The following is a 20693-nucleotide window of genomic DNA, read 5'->3' as shown; positions in this document are numbered from 1 at the left end:
ATTTTTCATTATAAATTCTGGCTAGCTATACTTACTACTAACATTTCGGCACTAATATTTGTAATTTCAAATACTTTTATATTCATTTACATATATAAGCACATTTATGTATGTGTTATACATTTGCAGATTTGTTGTCCTCAATTTAAGTATATAATTTCTTGATCATTTGAATAGACATTTAATAAAAGATATTTCCTCTTCATAGTCATTTATTAATGAATATGTAACCAACAGAAAACTGTCCCCGAGGTGGCCTAAATTCCATTAAGATAGCACAACTAAATGTCTGACTACAAGCAAAGAGAAAAAAATACTTGGCTTACTTGTACAAAATCTAAAATATTTCCATTTTGCTGTTGAAACTTCAATCCTTATTTTGTACTTTGCTGGTGTTAGATCTTCTTGGAAGAGTCCCATGAGTAAAGCCCTGGAGGGATGGGATGTCCAAGAAAGCCTATCACCTCCTCCAAGGACAAGCGTGATTCATCTCAAAGAGCACAAGTCAGGCAAAAGTGTCAGGAGGCCTCCATGGATGATGAAGGAGCTCCTGGCCAAATTCAAACCCAAAAAAAGAAATATACAGAGGTGAAAGCAAGGACAGGTAACCTGGGAAGAAATAGAGAGACATTATCTGAGCATGCAGTGATAAGGTTAGGAAAGCCAGAGCCCAAATTCTGTTGAATCTGACAAGTATGTGAAAGACAACAAGAAGGACTTCTACAAGTAGGTAAATGACAAAGGAAAGAGTAGGGAAAATGTGGGCCCATTGCTCAATGAGGTGGGACCTTGATAACACTAGAAATGGAAAATTCACAGGTACTAAATGCCACCTTTGTCTCAGTCTGTACTTTTAAGGCTGTCCTTCAGAAATACAATGACCTGGAGAGTGGAGGGTAAGTCTGGAGCATGGAAGGTGTACCCTTGGTGGAAAAAAGCTCAGGTCAGAAAATACTTAGGCAAACTGTATATACATAAGTCCATGGGCTTTGGTGGGATGCACCCACAAATGCTGCAGGAGATAGCAGATGTCATTGCAAGGTCACTGTCAATAAAGTTTAATTGATCATGGTGGTTAGGAGAAGTGCCTAAAGACGAGGAAAGCAAATGTCACTTCTGTCTTCAAGAAGGGCAAAAAGACCTAGAGAATTACAGGCAAGTCAGCCTTGCCTCAGCCTCTATGAAGGTGATAAGCAGCTAATCCTGGAAACCATGAATCACAAGAAAATCATGTGGAATAATGAACATGGATTCACCAAGGGTTAGTCACATTTGATTAACTTGATAAACTTCTACAATGAAATAACTGGCTTGGTATATGAGGGGAGAGCAGTATATATTGTCAACCTTGACATTAGCAAGGCTTTTGGAACTGTTTCCAACAATATCTTAATGAAAAAGCTGATGAAGTGTGGATTAGAGGAGCAGACAGAGAGACAAACTGAAAAATGTATGAACAGCCAGGTCCAGAGGGTAGTGATCAGTGGCATGAGGTCAAGCTGCAGGCCACTAACTAGCTGTGTACCCTAGGGATCAATAGTGGGTCCAGTCCTGTTTAACATCTTACAACATGATCTGGCTGATGGGGCAGAGTGTACCCTTAGCAAGTTTGCTGATGACACAAAACTGGGAGGAGTGGCTGATACATCAGAGGGTCATGCTGCCATCCAAGGGACCTTGACTGGCTGGAGAAAAAGGCTGAAATTAATCTTATTAAGTTCTAGAAACAGAAGTGCTGAGTCCTACATCAGAGGAGGAGTAACATCAAGCACCAGTACATGCTGGAGGCGGACTAGCTGGAAAGCAGCTTTGCAGAGAGAAACCTGGGGATCTTGGTGGCCATTAAGTTGAATGGGAGTCAGCAATGTGCCTTTATGACAAAGAAAGCAAGTGTCTGGGCTGCATTAGGTGTTTTGCCAGTCGGTCAAAGGAAGTGATGGTTCTGCTCTACTTAGCACTGTTACTGAGGCCACATCTGGAGTACTGTGTCCAGTTCTGGGCTCCCCAGTACAAGAGAAACATGGAACTACTGCAGAGAGTGCAATAAAGGGCCACAAAGACAACTACAGGACTGGTGCATCTCTCCCATAAGGAAAGGCTGAGGGAGCTAGGGTCAGCCTGTAGAAGAGAATACTCAGGGAGGTATCTCATCAATGAATGTAAATACCTGAAGGGAGGGTGCCAAGAATGTGAAGTTGGATTCTTTTCAGTGGTGCCCAGTGACAGGATCAGAGGCAATGGGCACACACTGAAATACAAGAAGTGCTGTCTGAACATTAGGAAATACCTTTTAATGTGAGGTTAACTCATATGGCATAGGTTGGTCATGGAGGTTGTGGAGTCTCCATCTGCAGAGACATTCAAAAGCCATCTGGACATGGTCCTGGGAAAATAGCTCTAGGTGTTCCTGCTTGAGCAGGGGGATTGGACAAGATGACATTCAGATGTCACTTCCAACCTCAACCATTCTGTGACTCTGTGAATATGAAGACTTACTTATATAAACGATATAATGATATATTAGTGGAAAATACTCTTTTTAAAAAAATAGGTTTTTATTATCCAGTGTAGTATTATATAATAACATTTTCATAGAAGCAAACTCAAAGAAAAAGGAGATTTCACAATATTACTTATTTAATGTAACTTATTATCACATGTACTGAATATATTGAATTCTGAATGATTTTTAAGAAAGTATAAACCACAAACAATTAATAAAAAGCTTTTTAAACTTACAAAAATCTTATCACTACCCTAGCAATTCCATTTTCATATAGTCTCCAAGGGTTTATGATCCTGGCATATTTTTCAGCACAGAACAAATTTGATGTTCAGTCATAACTGCATGTTATGAATCAATGAAGAGTATCTCAGTGTAATATTAAAAAAAAACCCCACATTTCTTAACTAATTTATTTTTTGTGTGTGTGTTAGTTATGTTGTTTATCTGTAATTCAACTTTCTTACAACTCCAGATGTACTTCATTTTTCTTCATAAATAAAAAAATCACTTTCAGATCAAATATCAAAGACAATAATAAAGTAAAGAGTAAAACAGAAGTTATTGTTGTTCAGGGCACTGTGTCTTTGGGGAACTATCATACTTTGTGTACTAGGATTCATAGATTTACAAATAAGCCATGAGTTCACAGTCACTAACTTGATTTCTTTCCTGCTAATAAACGAATCCCTGGGTAGTCTTTGATATAACATTAGAACCAGTTTTTATTTCAGAAGCAAAGTTTTACATAGGCAACTCATAGCTGTCTCTGTCTAGATGACTGATCGATCTGATGTGTATCAGCATTTCTCAAATGCGTTACATTCTATTAGCTAGGGACCCCTTAGGCACTGTAATGAGATTTGTCAACATGAAAAGTGTGATCTGATTTGGTAAAAAGTTCATAAAAACTCCAGGGCTTGGGTATTTGCACAGTAAAAACAAATACTTTAAAACGTCACTTACCACAGGTTTTCCTTTTGAACTGTAAACTGTACTTGTGATGGAAGCTTTAATAGGAAGACATTTTTTAGATGTCTGGAGCACTCCCCACCCCCTACAAGAGAATTTGTCCTATGTCAAACCTGGAGGTTGCATTATGACCTTTAAAATTGCCTAAATACATTTTTCAACAAAATTATCCCATCCTTTTGATCATGCGATGATCCTCTATATTACCCTCCCCTGGCTCAGTTCTTCAAATATCATCATTCTGTTCACCTTCAAAGTAATTTGCAGTCTAACCCTTCTTCCATACCCTTATGTTAACTCTGTCTCAAAACTTCGTTGTTCAGCATCAAATTATTCCAGCTTTCATGATGACTGGTATTTCCAAATACCACTGTGCTTCATTTCTGGTTTAAAAGAAGCTCTTGTTGGAAGTATTTGAAAAAAGGCCATCCTTGCCAAAAACATCCTTCATTAAAACTTGTTTGTTTAGAAGTCTGCACAATTGTGGAGACAACTGCTGACAACTCTAAGTAGATCAACCGTATAGCATCACTGGTTTCTCTTGAGGGTTTGTATTAGTAGTTTATTGATTGTATAGTTAAGATTTGGAATTTTTTTTTTTATTTGGAATATATGCTGTATCTCACATAGCAGGATACTGATCCATCATTGCTTTACCCATGTGTAAGTAACAAATAACACTATTAGAGCTCATCACCAATGTAGCCCTTAGACTGACTTTTTGAGTTTGACATTAGTATGTTCTATATATGATGCTCTTCACTATTCTCTCTTCAGTACTCCTCTTTTTGTCCAAAAGAGAAAAATGTCATGTGGGCATGTTTGATATCGTTTTATTACTTTGAATTTCTATGCTTTGTTTTTACTTTTTTATTCCCCAAATACATCTAGACAAGTCCATGTAATGTTTGAAGTCTATCTAAGGAAGTATTTAGGTGTTCGTAATTCCAGTAAGCTATTCACTGGTTTTAAAATGTTTGGATGATTTTAAAGAATTTCACCCTTCTGTGATAGATGTAAATATAATATCCCTGATGCCACTAAGAAAAACAAACCTTGAAGGAAAATAGTTGAAGCTGTGTGAAAACTAATCCTATTTGACACAAGTAAGTTTAGGAACACTTAACCCCTTGTATAAATAAAGTCTAGAACAGCTGATGGACACTCTAATGCATAATGAAGATTCACCCTACCAACAGGGAGCAGCGAGAGCAAGACTGTTTCATGAGGGGAGCCACAAGCCAGGTTCCAAGCGTAGCCCCAGTGAAGGCAGTGCCATCACTAAGCAAGGCACAGTCATGCAGCACCTAAACAGGGCAGGCAGAGCCAAAGGCTGGTAACTGTGTCCCTGATGAGCCCAAGGCATCGCAAACAGTGGACCAGGTCTGGGATCCATCCACGGAAGCAAGTTAAAAGCGTCAGGAGACAGGACCAGAGACAAAGCTAGAATGCAGATACAAGGGGCCTATCCAAAGAGAAAAATTCCATAAAGTGTGGGCTGTCTCAAGTCCATTCTTGAGACAGGGCCAGAGGCAGGGAGGCAGGACAACAATATTACACCATTTGTTCTCAGGTACATGGCTTGAATGCTTTATATTTATATATTTTTTACAGAATAGGGTACAGTAAAGCAGGAGTGTTGTTAAGACAACCTTCGAATATATTGTTACTCTTTCAGATCGTAGTTGAATTAAAAACAAACAAACAAACAAACAAAACACATCCTGTTTTTTTCAGCAGTATTTCATTAAGACTACATTAGGTGGAATTTAAAATATTTTTCTTTTCATCTGATCTGGGAATAGAAAGATTCAGCATATATCTTGAAGTATTTCCTCAAGTAAGGATTTACAGCTAAAAAACTAATTTTAAACAACCTTTTATTAATTGTGGTTATTGTGTCTGCCTTTGAATTGTCAAACTTTATATTCCATTTGCCTATAAAACAAAAGTTGGTATAAACTGTATGTAAATGAGACTTTATATTTTGACATTTTTGCATGTGTTTTGTAATTCAGAGATGTTAATAGTGGTGGCAACTAATAAGAGCTACAGATATATATATATATAATGTGTTCTACACTGGGAAAATAAGCTCTCAAATAAATTCCAGTTTTATTCTAATGTATGAATATTATATTTGGGAATTATAGGAAGTTTAAATTATTCTGGTATTTAAAAAATCAGTGTTATGGATATTCTGAAAAAATCTAAAAATAATTCATTAGTATCAGATAAAGTGTGAAGTTAAGCTCTTTTAGTTAAGCAGAAATAAAACATTTAAAGTTTGAACTATTGAAAGGTGCAAATTTTCAGTCTAGTGATCTTATAGAATTGCTCTTACTTTTGAAATGAAAGTATATTCAACGAGACTTCATCTATTATATTCATTCTTTGCTATCTTTGATCCCAGTCATACTTATCTGAGAACTTCAGAACATCTCCATTTTCTAAAAAAAGCATGATTTTTTAAACAGAGGAAGTTACGTTAGTAATGCTGGTGGAAGACTAAATAACTTAGCCAAATATTTTAGCATGAACCTACTGAGGTCCTTAGGGTATTCTCAAGACTTTTGCGCTCTTGCAGAGTAATCTCGCTCTTGTGTATCTATCATCAATATGCCTGTAGGAAATGTTGCTGCTAAACATCAGGCTATGCAATTTGCAAAAGTGACAGACTTTCCTAAGCAGCTGTAATTATTCATTATGTATTTTAAGAACACTGCAGTTTTATACAGGATAACACATACAAATAAAGAGTTAATAGAAGTAAAGTTGACTCATGGTAATTTTTAACATTCCCTTTATACTTCAGAATTTGGTGACATGATCCTCGTAAACTGTTTAGGAATTCAGCCCCTAAGCTATGATTTCTTAAAGATCTAATTAAATATTATGTTTTACTAGTAATTATTTTTGGATGTGATATATTAATATTAACCTTAAAAGTATAAACACAGGAAAATATATATTAACATACTTTGATGTTGAAATTAATTTGTAGCCAAATAGTGATTTTTATCTGATATTCAAAGAAGGTTTTCATCATCCATCTCAAATGCATAGTTGGGATTAGCTGTGTACTGGAAAAAAACTGGCTTCTCTGTACGTGTCCAGCTTTTTTCATGTCTCAAATACTCAGAAAATGTGGTCTCAGAGTAGTTTCATAGATTCTTTTATGCTTTCTGAAATATTTAAAAAACCCTGTCCATATATTGCCTTTGTACTCTGAGGATATGAATTGTTAAATTTCTGTTTGCAAGTAGTTTTGGAATATGCCTATTTTCAGGTGCAACTAAAAGTTTAATGGCACTCCGTGTTATGGCACATAACCAGAAGAGCTAGGTATTGTCTGCAGTACACAAAAAGCAATTACCTTTATTTTCACTACATGTACATTTGATTGACAGAAATTGCACTGAAATATGAAAGCTTTTCCAAGTTTTAACATGATTCATAGGAAGAAATGCATTTCTCCTAGCATTTTCAGAGATGTACAGAATTGCTAAAATGGCACTGTTAACTTTTGGATGAAAAATAGTATCAGGTTTTCATATCTGTAAGTAGTGTATATTTCAGTGGCTAGACAGCAAAATTAGAAGGAAAACAAAAATGATCTTTAAGGAATGGCGATACAGATGCATAGAAACTGAAGTCATAGCTGTGTATGTCAACAATATTGCAAGTTTGTCAGGAAAAAAACAGTGAACTATCTGTATTTAATATGTTAACAGCATTTTCAACTGAAATATTTCAGAAAGTTAGATATCTTTCTAAGTAATTCTGCAAGTACCCTTAGCTAGCACAACTTGTAAATCAGTGGTTTGGGCAAACATTTTCATCAGTTGCGAGAAAAGTATTCTAAGTGCTTGATAATTCAGATGAGACTGAGTGACATGTAATTGCTTCTTTGTCAGCTGAAGTAATTTAGCTCTAATAACAGCCTCTAGCATAAAATTAGCACCTTTGTTATCAGAGCAGGGATTTTTTTCCCCCTATCTTCTTCTCCTAAGTGAAGAATGGAATTCATACACATCTAACATGGCTATAGGTAAATCAAAGCAAAATACCTGAAACAGTTTTCTGCTAAACAAGTATAACATTTATCTCTTTACTGTACAGTATTAGTTTGGGCATTTGGGATTAGAAATCTACATTGGAACTAAATCTTTTAATCTATGGAGTGTCGCAGTATAGATTAATACATTAAGAAAAAACTGTACTCATTGAAGTCTTAAAATAATTGAGGTTAGTGGCATGATATCAGAAATGAAATTCAGTTTCTGATGCCACTGGTGAGATTTTTTTTAGCTATACATTATAGCAGATATTTATTTATTTCCAAACGAAGATGCAAAATAAGTTATCTTTGTTCTGTATCCTTTCTCATACTGACAATCATTATGCTTCCTGTCAGACTTGGAATGGGCGAACAAATGGCTTTGACTCCTTTCTCACCTTTTCTACACACAATCAGGTTTTGTTCACTACTCCCTAACACAGCTAAAGCTCCAATGTTCATCTCATGTTCCAAATTCCTCTAGCCTTCATTAATTCATCATCCTCTCAGGACTCCCCAGGTGTTGTATCATTTCATATAGTTCAGTCAAAACATGGCCACAGAATTAACCTTTTTATCAGGTGTCATTTTGCTCTTGAATTCTGCAAAGGGTTCACCTTGACCAATACATGTTACTTTTTGTTCATTTTTGAAAATACTCCTCAGTTGACAGCTGACCTTTGTGTCTTTGTTCTTTTCTTTTATTTCTTACCATCCCATCAGGATTTCCAGCCTGAATGACCAATTTATGCTACTGTGATAGAACTGTTGCAACTGCCTCTGTTTATTGTCCATTTCATCCCCTAAGGACTATTTTCTTGAGACTGAACACAGCATATCCTATGTAGCATTAGATACTGACATTGAGGGAACTGATTTTCATCCTAAACGTTCAGTTTAAAGTATAGGTCTGTGATTAGAAACCTACATGTAGTTGACTCATTTTCCTGCTGAATGCCACATCCACCTTCCTATCCCCAAAAGAAAAGAAAATCAAGGAAAATGGTTAAGAACAGTTCACAAGCAATTGCAGTTATACCTGTTACAGCCATGTCTTAACATAATGATGCTATCCAGTTCATTAAACATTTGCTGCCTTAGATTCAAGAGGGAAGAAGAGCCATCTTCACAAAAAGGCAGTAAGGAGTTCTCAAATATTGAATATCATGAGTAAACAAGGATGATATCATTTCATTATTTCCCTTAGAATTGCATTGGCTTTATTTTAACCTTTTCTCTATTGGGACTACACAACAATTCAAAGGAGGTGAAAGAATCTGTTTCCAGGAGTTTTTCTTGTACATGATGCAACTTACCCATGGCTTCTGACCAGATGATTTACTTCTAGAGGAAACTGCACCGCTTTTCACTTGTGATGCAGAAGAAGAGAACAGATACCAATGCATTTCCATTTATCTTCCTCAGAAGAAGCCTACCATAATCAGGGAAATAACCATGGAAATGGATCTGAACTAGAAAGGATCTGAACTAAAAAACTTACAGAAAGCAAAATATCAGAATTAGATTAGAAATGTTGCACATAGTGCTGTTGCCTTATCAGTACTTCAAAGAAAACTTTTAAAAAAATGAAAGAACTTAAAAAAGGATTTATATTTTTACCAGTTCTGACTGTCTGTATTCCTCACCGGTGCCACAGCACACTCTAAGCAGCACTCAGCAGCTGCTCCTAACAGATAGCTTTTTAGTTTACTGAGTTACCTGAACTCTCCCTGGTCTCTCTTGTATCTCACCCATTTCATCCAGATATCTTGAAGTCTTATAGAAAATGCGGAGCATATTTAGAGGTAGGAAAAAAAACCACCTAATAGGAGCCACTCTGTCATAAGTTTATGCGTGGAAGAGTACCTTGGTGCTACTATGGGCTTCTTCAGTGAAGGCCTTTTATGTATAGCAGGATCACAAAATACAGATTTTGAGAGCTGTCGGTCTTGTTTCATACAATTGTGTGAGTGGTCATGTATGTGTGCTGCAGATAAGAGACCAAATATTTTCCCCAGTGCAAAGAATTCAGAGGAATTTTAGCATTCATTTTGGTTTTATCTTCTGTGAGGTTCGCAGAAAGCCCAGCATGCATCATAGACTGCTAGCCTGTGATAAGTACTGAACATACAGTTTGCCTCCATATTCCTGTGGCTGGAAATAGCTTTTCCCATTGGAAATCAAAGCAACTGCTATTGTAGATTACAAATCTACATATTTCACTATACTGACTACCTTTGTTTTTAATTATTTAATTTTCTCTCACCTGTATTCTGCCTCATTAAACATTATTCAATGACTTCTTTATATTACATGGAGAGAGAAATATCCAGTATCATAGTACTGACAACTTTCTGTAGAACAAAGGCTGAACTCTACTGTTACATATAACTGTCTATAAATTAGCATTGGCCTCATTTTCAGATGCAATGATACTTGCCATTCTTTTTCAAAGGAGACAGTAAGTGAAATGAAAGAAAATGATTGACACAACTGAACAAAACTTGCCTGAATATAGTAATTTTGTATAATGGAAAAAAGCTCCAGGATTATGCATGATCTCAGTAGGAAAGCTTTCTGTTTTCCTGATTGTCATACTTCAAACATTGACTGTCAAAATGGACTGTCCTGTAAACAATGAAGCAGAAAAAGTAATGATACACAGGATGTCTATCAATATCCCTGTGTACTCACTAAATGCAACTTGACCAATGGCGTCAGCATTTAGACTGTGACAATCCCATAGTCTTTTTTCATTACAAATATGTCTCTATGATTTCAACACGTCAGCACATTTGTCTTTTATTTTTTTTATCTAAAATTTTAGGACAGACATGTTCTGTTCACGTGAATGAGTGTCTAGACAGACCCTGTTTGAATGGAGGAACCTGCGAAGAGAGCATAAATGGCTTCAAATGTAATTGCCCCTTTGGTAAGCATTTATAGCTTTTATACAATTGCTAGTTTGGAATAGTGTGTGTGTTCTATATTTGTTACTCGGGTGCTATAAAGTCTTACATGGTGAAAGCATTTTGCTTATATTTTTAAAGGTACAGAGCTAATTATTTAGACTAATAGAAAGGAAAATTTTATCAATAAGTATGCATGACAATTTGCTTATGACTGGTTTTTATAAGCAATAGATCACTTACATTAAAAATTTCTTGTAGCACTGGAACATAATGGTAAAGAAATATGATGGAACTGGAGATTACCAATTATTTAGTGTCTGTTTGTATAGACACATTACAGCAACACTTTCTTTCAAAAAAACTGTAGGGTTTTGGCAGCAAAATGTTTTGAAAGTGAGCAAAAATGCAAAATCCAGTCTTTGGAATCCTGTTCTGCTGGCCAGATTACTCACACCTAAAAGAACTGAACACTGCTCTAAATTATGTGTGACCACAGCCTGGTTGCCTGAGCATGTGCACTTTGTCCCACCTGAGGTGCCATTAAGTATCCAAGATACTGTACGATGCTGGAAGATATGGTACAGGATATAAAGGACATCCAAGATGGATCAGGCCAAGCGGTAACTGAACTAAGTACCCAGTGTAAAAAGACCCAGCAAAATAAAGGGAGAAAGAAATATAATGTTGAAGGTTTTGCTTTGTTAGTTATATGTACACTCTATAATTTGGGATTTTGCATGTTAGTGCATGTTGACTAAGAAAACCTAGAAAAGGGTGGCTTAGAAATTCATGACCCTAGAAATCCTTTGACCAGGATCAGCACCTTTCTCCATTTTCTATATCCATTGTGAGCAAAGGAAGCTGGGGTAGCAACTGGTAAGTTCATTCATAAATATGGATAAGAAATCACTGATAAATTCTAAAGTGGTTTTTGGTTTTGACGTGCATTTATAAGCTTACTGTTAGTATGGAAAAAAAGGTCAGAAAAACTTATTCTATATAGTCGTGGGCTAAGAAGACTAACTACTGGGGTGTTTAGAAGAGAAAATAACAGTGATCAGAAAATCTTGGAAATGTCAGAGTACTGAAACACAAGTCTCCGAACAACCCCCTCAAGCAAAGCAACTGATTTTTAACTTACTTAATATCAAGAGATCCTTAAATGCTTTAAGAGTGGTATACTGCTGAGTTGGGAACTGAAGACAATACAGAGCTATGTCTTCAAAGGTAAGATGATGCCTTTGTGTTTTTTGCTTCATTGGGACAAATGTAGGCATGTGTTCAAGTTTTACTGATCAAGGGCTGTAGCTAAACATTAAACATCATCTTCTTTGTTGTTCTGAGATGGAGATTCTCACATTCAATGCGCTGCTTTCCTATCCCATGTTTAACTCTCACTGATGTTCACTAACACTCTTACATAGAGTGGGTTTTAGACGGAAGCATCCTGCACCTCCTTCCACAGGTCTGAAAGGATATCTTTTTCACACGGCAGAATGTGTCAGTGATGATGGGAAAGGAAAATGTTCTGGTGTTGTCTTAGTAGGTCATTTGTACTTCTTTTGTTAAAGAAAATTCAGTCACTCTGTAGACAGGCATTATCCAATATAATTTTTATTACCATTCACCGTGTGTGTGCATGTGTGGTTTGAGTGTCTGTAAATATTCATTCCTTTGAGTTGTGCCTCTGAGGTTAATCCATGTATTCATCTGGAACAACGAGGTTTATGTAAGGAACTCATATACACTAGAAACTCCAAGTTTCATTTTTTTGACTCTACTAAAACACTGCCCATAGTAGCAGTTCTTCATCACCATCAAAGGATCAAGTAACTCACAGTGAACCAGAGGTTATTTGTAGAAATGATCAGTTATTTTTCAAAACAGTTAAAATGTTTTACTATTTGCAGCTACATCATTAATATAATGGCAAGCTGAATTAGAGAGAGGGAAAATTGTGTAGTGATGTGCATACCTAACAAAGAGCTGAAAAAGGCATAATTTTGATCTAAATGTGATAGATTCCCTTTGTGCCCTTGGGTAAATTAATTATCCCAGTTTATATTCTCTAGTTGAAGGTATAGATAAACAAATGTAACCATATCACAAAAATACTGCAATGATTAAATAGATAATGTCTGTCAATTGCCTGAAAACAAAAGTCACTACATTACTGGATATTTTAACTGCTAGCTTGTTCTACAACAAGTATCACTTCAATAGATAAGACAGATAACTTCAGCTGATCCTTAAGTGAAAAAAGACAATTTATGCCTCCATGCTTTCACTGACAACCAATCTTATATTGCATTTCTGAAAAAAATTATGTTTTGCTTATCAGAGGATCTGTAGTTGCTGGCTTTTAGCAGGTAAGTAACAGTAAATAAATAAATAAATAATGAAAATTTCGGGCAGATCACACATATTCAGTAACAAAACACAAGGGAGCACAAGGAATTTGGATATGCCCTAATGATCAATTTCTTTTAAATGAAAATACTTGTACCTGCAACTGGCTGCTTGACTAGACAACCAATAACTTTTTATTTCACTTCCTGTTTTTTTCTTTGGAATACATTTTTATTAATTAGGTAGATGGCTGTTATCTTTCCACTTTTCTGCTTTGGCCACTTTTGTCTGACAGTCTCTGGCTACATCTTATTTTTTGGTGCATGGTGATGTCTTCCAAATTAGACCTCTCAATATTATCAAATACACTACAATGTATATACATTAGAATTTAATAAGTGTCTTTCTTCAAATTGTACCATAACAGCAATGCCATTTATTCAGGGATATGAAAGCATAAGTTATCTTGATGTACAATTTGGAATGAAAAGGATGAATTTCCTTTTAATTTTCCCTTCAGAAGCTCTTCTAAACTAAGATAAATCTGGAAGGACTCTTGAAGGGTTTTGTATTAGCAGTGGGTGAAAAAATAGCTTAATGAATGATCTTGGCTTGGCTTAATAGTGAAGACATGCTGCATAAATAGCAAACCTGTATGTTTTGAAAGGAAAGAGGTTTTGTACGTTCTTTTATCCTACAGTTTCTTTATGCAAAGTGGATGTAATACTAGGAATTTTGATTATTAAGAGATACGTGTATTTTCAAAAACTTATGTGGTTACACATGATACATAATGTATCTGGAAATGCCTAGCTGCCCCAATGGGAATGAGAACGTGATGGAAGAAAGGCTCAATTCTTCACTGTACTGTGTGGTGCAGACATTTGGTTTGATCTAAGAAAGCAAGCTAATTAGCCAGATTAAAAAGCAAGGTTCATTAACCCAACAAGAAAGCTATGATAATAGTTACACTGCTTATGATATTGAAATAAGCTTTTTCAGATATTGTGTCTTTATGAAATACTATGTTTAAGAAGTGCAGAGCTACTAATACATTGCCATTGGCTGGAGTTAAGAAAATTCCATTGTTAGAGAAGATGTATAGACTGATCAAACTGCTTTTGGATGATATTTGTGGTCTTCTACTTTAAATTTATTAGGGTTTTAAGTGGAAATGCATGTAAAATGAGCAATGGGACCTCTGTTTTACCAGGTCAATCCTCCAACAGACCAGGTTCCAGTCTGCCATATTTATGTCTGTATGAACTTTCCAAGACAGTCTATATTTTTAGAAATTGTCATAAATGCAAGTGTGAAGACCTCAGTATTTTCATCACTGGAAACTCAAAAGTTGTTGGTTTGTTGTTGTTTTTTCCATCAATAGTCTGTGTGTTGATAGAAACTAAGGCACAGTAACATTGCACGCTTTTGTAATTAGTAAAGAGGAACTACTGAATGAATACTGTCGGATGCCTCCAAAACGAGAATTTTCTTACAACACTGATGTTCTTCACTGTGTAGGTACGTTTATATTATGTTTTAAAAGACAGAAGTATTTGAATTTAGCACAGCACCTTCAATTTTCCATGAGTGCAAGTATTTTTTTTCTTTTGAGAAAAAATTTAAAGTTTTTTAAAAATTTATTCAAGTTTTTACTAAGCATGTGAAATATATTTTCTATTTCTGAATTATTTATGATATGTCTATCTCATTTTAATGACTCTATAGAATATTAGTGAAAAAACTTATTTACATCAATCATAAAAATAAGAGAACTTGATGCCATTCAAAAATCGCAAGCATTTTCTTCATTTCTTTCACTATTAAATAAAGCATAAATCAATAGGAAACCTCAATAGGAACGTTAAAAATAAAAACTAATTTCTGAGATGTTTATGCTCGACATGGTCATTAAAACAACAGTGAATAATTCCAGAATAATTTTTATTTATCTGTAACAAAATAATTATTTTTAATAGCCTTAAAATAGTAAGATAAGCATCACAAAAATCTAAATGCAGCTGTGGAAAATAATTTATTGCATAAAAATATTTAAGTAAAGAAGATAAATCGACAGATTTAAAGCATGACAGTAATTAATAAATTAAAATTGTTAAAATATGCTTCTGATTTTTGAAGATACAATTCTGCCCTCTTTATGGCAATAATTTCCTGTTACTGAAATTTGAAATTTTTACCATTTTTACTGAATTTTGTTTTACTGATTCACATTTCATATCTCATATGTGCAGAAAACGTTCTCTCTAAAATATGATTAGGTGTGTCTTTTCCATCTAAATGCCAGGAAACTAGATTAACTCTGAAAACTTTGCTACTGTTAGCTGAACGTCAGTATTAATAATTCTGATGGCTCAAGAGATTAGCCTAGCTTGTATTCACTGATGCACTAGAAAGTTCTACAGTCACAACAGTAGCACAAATATGGAAGTACTGATTTAATTTATTGCCTGTTCATACAGTACATCTTTTGTCAAATCATGTTTTAAGCTTCATACAAAAATACAAAATTATTTTAATTCCCAATCCTTTCTAAAAAAAAGATATATATATATCTTTGAAGAAATTCACAAAGTTTTTCAAAAGGTATTTATAAGGAAGGACATGTGTTTTCTTCAGCTAAATGAATTCAACCTCACTCTTTAAATGTAAGAAATAATAAAGTGCAAAGATAAAGAAAAGTTAGCACATCAATCTTCGTATCTGTTGTGTCTCAATTGAAATCAGGTAAACTGGTAAGCCTGTGCATGTTGACATAAACTAGTAAAGTATGATGAACACCCCTAGTGATAAGTTTTAGCTATTTATGATGCCAAAATGACAAGTATTAGTAATTTGAAATTTTTAGTAAGGCAAGGCATGCAGCAGTGGCAACAGCAGTAAGTTCTGTGGCTGAGCGCTCGATCAAGGTGTACAGGAGGTTCCTGGAGCCAGAGAAACCCCAGCAAGAGCTGGGACCCCGCCAGGAGCCGGCAGCTCCCATGGGAGAGGCTGGGGAGGCTTGGGCGCTGCCAGGTGCAACCGCAGGAGAGTGAAACGGCCCCAGGGAGCGCTGCGACTGGCGTGGTGCGGCGGTTGGCACAGACGTGCGGGAGGGCCAAGCACCCTGCTTGTAGGCCCGCAGCCCAGGGAAGGTCTCTGCCAGGGTGGTGGGCACTCACCTCAGAGTTAAAGCCAGTGTATACACAAAGGAAGCCCCTGTGATGTCTGATGCTTCCACTCAGACAGAAGCAGTAAGGAAGGAGACTTCAGTACAGGGGATAGATTGTAATGAGTACCCAGACGCTTCCCCTGGAGAGAAGGTAAGTACCTCCAGGTTGATCTGTTATGACAGGTGGTTGGGTTGCAGGAAACAGATACAAGTTTGCATGGTATTAGAGGGACAGAGATGGAGACAGACAGGTGGTTTCAGAACCATGCTCCTGTAGCAGACACCACAGAGAATGTGGCATCTCGAACCCTAGTGACCCACAAAAGCAGGACTCTGCTTCAGTCTCCAACCTCCTGCATCACAACCAGGAACAGATATGAACCTTTAGCTACCCACAAGCAATGTCTGCACAGGGAAACTACATTAGCAGCACACTGTGGTTACCACAGAAAGAAATATCCCTGTTAAGGGGCACTGAGGCACCCATCTGCTGGCCTGACAGGTGTACTGAGGTGTACATGAGGTGTACTGCCTTCCAGGAGCTCAGATCTGAGATGTTGGCAAGAGACTGCCACAACCTGTCAAGAGCGCAGACTACTATACACTGCTACTCTTCCATGTCAGCATGAATGACACGACAAGCCAGAACCTGGGCAGAATCAATGAAGACTATAAAGCCTAGGTGGTGCAAGTGAAAAATTTAGTGCCCAAGTTATTTTTCCTTCCATTTTACCAGAAAGAGGAAAGGGTGCAGCCAGAATTATAATGCACATCAACTCCTGGCTTTTTGGCTTGTGCCATTGTGAGGGTTTTGGCTTCTATGACAACGGGACACTCTTTGACTATAGCCTGTTTAAGGAGGGACGGAATCCATCTGTCTAAAAGAGGTGAGGGAATCTTTGGCAGCAGGCTGGCCAGCTTGGTGAGGTGGCCTTTAAACTGAAATTCTCAGGGGGCACAGTCCAAAGTGGCAGTGCTCACACCATCACATCCAACTGGGGAATAAGCAAGGCTAACCAGAGCAGCAATATTTGTTCTTTAGCTAGCTTCCAAGATGAGTACCAGAAGTCAGCCTTTGCAAGAATATGTGTGGCTATGATGGATCCTTTTGCACCCCTCCTGGGAAACCTGCATGCTTGATTACCTTTCGGAAATGTCTGTACACCAATGCATGCAGCATGGGGAATGAACAGGAAGAATTAGAGTTCTGGGTGCAGTTGTAGGGCCATGATCTCATTGCAATTACAGAGACATGGTGGGATAGCTAATGTGACTGGAATGCTGTCATGGGTGGCTATCTAATTCTTAGGAAAGTCAGGCCAGCAAGGAGAGGTGGTAGAGTTGCACTTTCTGTGGGGGAGCAACTGGAATGTATCAAGCTTTCCCTAGGGGTGGATGAAGAATGAGTCAAGAACTTATGGGTAAAGATTAAGGGGCAAGCTAACACTGGAGACATTGTTGTGGGTGTTTATTACAGGCCACCTGATCAGGAAGAGGAAGTCGGTGAGGCCTTCTACAGGTAATTAGAGATAGCGTCATGATCACAGGCCCTGGTTTTCATGGGGCACTTCAACAACCCTGATATCTGCTGCAAAGACAACACAGCTAGGCACACACAGTCCAGGAGGTTCCTGAAGAGTATTAATGATAACATTTTGGAGCAGGTGGTGTAGGAGCCAACAAGGCGAGGTGTGCTCATGGATCTTGTACTCACAAACAGAGAAGGACTGGTTGGGGATGTAAAGGTTGGTGTAGCCTTGTCAGCAGTGACCATGAGATGGTGGAGTTCAGGATCCTGCATGGAGGAAGCAGGAAAACAAGTGGGATTGCAACCCTGGACTACAGGAGAGCTAAATTTGTGCTCTTCAAGGACCTACTTGGAGGAACCCCATGGGTTAGGGCTCTAGAAGGTAGTAGGCTCCAAAAGAGCTAGCTAGTATTCAAGCATCACTACCTCCAAGCTCAAGATCAGTGCATCCCTATGAGTAAGAAATCAAGCAAAGGGGGAAGGAGGCCTGCACGGATGAGCAAGGAGCTTCTGGCAAAACTCCAACAGAATAAGGAAGTATACAGGATGTAGGAAAAGGGACAGAAAGTGTGGATTAAATGAGTGGACAGTGAGGTAGACTGAGAGCTGGATGAATGGCAGAGCTCAGAGGGTTATGATCAGTGACGCGTAATCTAGTTGGAAGCCTGTAGCTAGCAGTGTTCCTCTGGGGTCAGTACTGGGTCCAGTCTTGTTCAACTTACTCATCAATGCCCTGGATGAAGGGGCAGAGTGTGCCCTCAGCATGTTGCTGGTGATACATGTTGCTGGGAGGAGCGGCTCATACCCCAGAAGGCTGCGCTGCCACTCAGTGAGACCCGGACAGGCTGGAGAGTTAGGTGGAGAAGAACCTAATGAAGTTCAACAAAGGCAAGTGTAAGGTCCTGTACCTAGGAAGGAATAACCCCATGCACCAGTACAGGCTACAGGTTGACCTGCTGGAAGGCAGTTCTGTCAAAAAAGTCAAGACATTTCAAAAAAATGTGTATTTTTTAAACTATATGTATATCTGTATTTCTCTCTGTCTTCAGAGTATGCTTAGGACTGTAACAAACCAAAATTTAAAGAACAAATGTCATGGCGTAGACATTCCTAGCCCAAGACCTCCCATAATTTGTAATAAATATTTACATAATTTTTAAAGCAGGATGTAGCTGGAATAAATACACACTTACTGCACAGTGATGAAATATTTAAATATAATGGACTATAACTCAATACTGAGTAATAGAGAAGCGCATACAATCTTAAATAGAACTCTTATATTTGGAAAACTTTAATTTTGGGAAGAGTATGCTGGATTCCTTTTTCATCCACCTATCCGGTGTCAAAAATGCAACTGACTTGATAGAGTTAAATATGACAGCAAATTTTATTTTTTTTTTATTATTATTCCAGAAAGAAAACCCACATTTTAGAAGCTAAGGGAACACAAATAAGAAAAATCTTCATCTATAAAAGCTGAAAGGAAGGATGGCCTGAGGGCTAAAGCAATGAACTTTGATTTAGGAAATCTGTTGCAAGTTCTACATTGCTCCAGAGTGATTTTTATCCAATATATTTAATACCACAAGTTAGTCAGAGAATTGTTTCTGCTAAAATAAACTGCAGAACACTGATGATGGCAGAAAGTTTTGAGCTGAGGTTTCTGAGCTGTGGCTTCTGCTCTTCCAAATCTGAATTCTAGCACTTATCTTCACCTGCATCCTTGGTGCCAGATTAGGTGTGCCTTCTCTCTCTAGACAGTTACCCAGACCTACCATGAATACTTCTGTATTCTACAGTCAATTAAAATTACCAAATAATGGCCCTTTTTAGTTCTAGTTTTCAAACTTATGTATACAGTTCTTCCATCCTTGAGAAGCAGGATTATCATAGAATCCTTTAGGTTACAAAAGACCTTTGAGATCATCAAGTCCAACCATTAAACCAGGACTGCTGAGTCCATCACTAAACCACGACTCTAAAAAACACTTCTAAGTATTTTTTAAACACTTTCAGGGATGGTGATTCCACCACCTCCATGGGCAGCCTGTTCCAATGCTTGATCACCCTTTCAGTGAAGAATTTTTTTCTAATATCCAGCCTAAATCTCCCCTGGTACAACTTGAGGCTGTTTCCTCTTATCCTGTTGCTTGTTCTCTGGGAGAAGAGACCGACTCCCACCTGCCTACAACCTCCTTCCAGGCAGCTGTAGAGGGCAATAAGGTCCCTCCTGAGACTCCTTTTCTCCAGGCTAAACAAATACAGTTTTTTCAGCCACTCCTCATAAGTCTTGTGCTCCAGACCCTTCACCAGCTTCATTGCTCTTCTTTGGACACACTCCAGCACCTCAGTGTCTTTTTTGTAGTGAGGGGCCCAAACCTGAACACAGGATTTGAGGTGCTGCCTCACCAGTGCCGAGTCCAGGGGGACAAATACTTCCCTTGTCCTGCTGGCCACAGTGTTTTGGATACCAGCCAGGATGCCGTTGGCCTTCTTGGTCACCTGGGCACACTGCTGGCTCATGTTCAGCCGGCTGTCAACCAGCACCCCAGCTCCTTTTCTGCCAGGCACTTACCAGACACTCTTCCCCAACCTCTGTAGCATTGTAAGGGATTGTTGTGACCCAGTGTAGGACCCAGAACTTCTAGTTGAACTTCCTACAACTGGTCTTGACCCATCAGTCCAGCCTGTCCAGATCCCTCTGCAGAGCCTTCCCTGAGGCAGATCAACACTCCACCCCAACTTGGTGTCAACTGCAAACTTACTGAGGGTTCACTCAATTCTCTTGTCCAGATCATTGATAAAGATATTAAACAGGACTGACCCCTATATTGAGTCATGTGGAACACCACTTGTGACTGGCTGCCAGCTGGATGTAACTCCATTTACTACCACTCCTTGGGGTCAGCTGTCCAGCCAGCTTTTTACCCAGTGTAAAGTATGCTTGTCCAAGCCATGATTGTCCAGGAGAATGCCGTGGGAGACAATTCAAAGGCTTTACTAAGGTCCAGGTAGACACCATCCACAGCCTTTCCGTCATCCACTAGTCCTCCAGGGCTGCACTGCTCACCAGGAGAGGGAGTTCATAGAATCATAGTATCACAGAATCATGGAATCATAGAATTTAGAATGATAAAATCATAGATTGTTCTTCCTTGCTCAGAAATCAGAATAACTATACATATTTAGCAAATCTA

General features: G+C 37.8%; 1 protein-coding gene across 1 annotated transcript in view; it reads left to right on the top strand.

The window, feature by feature from the left end:
• Positions 1–20693, top strand: part of EYS (eyes shut homolog) — an 871402-nt gene that overhangs the window by 121650 nt on the left and 729059 nt on the right. Inside the window, exon 11 of the mRNA XM_027787807.2 lies at positions 10363–10467. Coding sequence (XP_027643608.2) covers positions 10363–10467 — 105 coding nt within the window. The remainder of the gene's footprint in view (positions 1–10362; positions 10468–20693) is intronic.

Source organism: Falco peregrinus, chromosome 7 (assembly GCF_023634155.1).
Source record: "Falco peregrinus isolate bFalPer1 chromosome 7, bFalPer1.pri, whole genome shotgun sequence".
NCBI classification, from domain to species: domain Eukaryota; kingdom Metazoa; phylum Chordata; class Aves; order Falconiformes; family Falconidae; genus Falco; species Falco peregrinus.
This window is presented reverse-complemented; position numbering and strand designations above follow the sequence as displayed.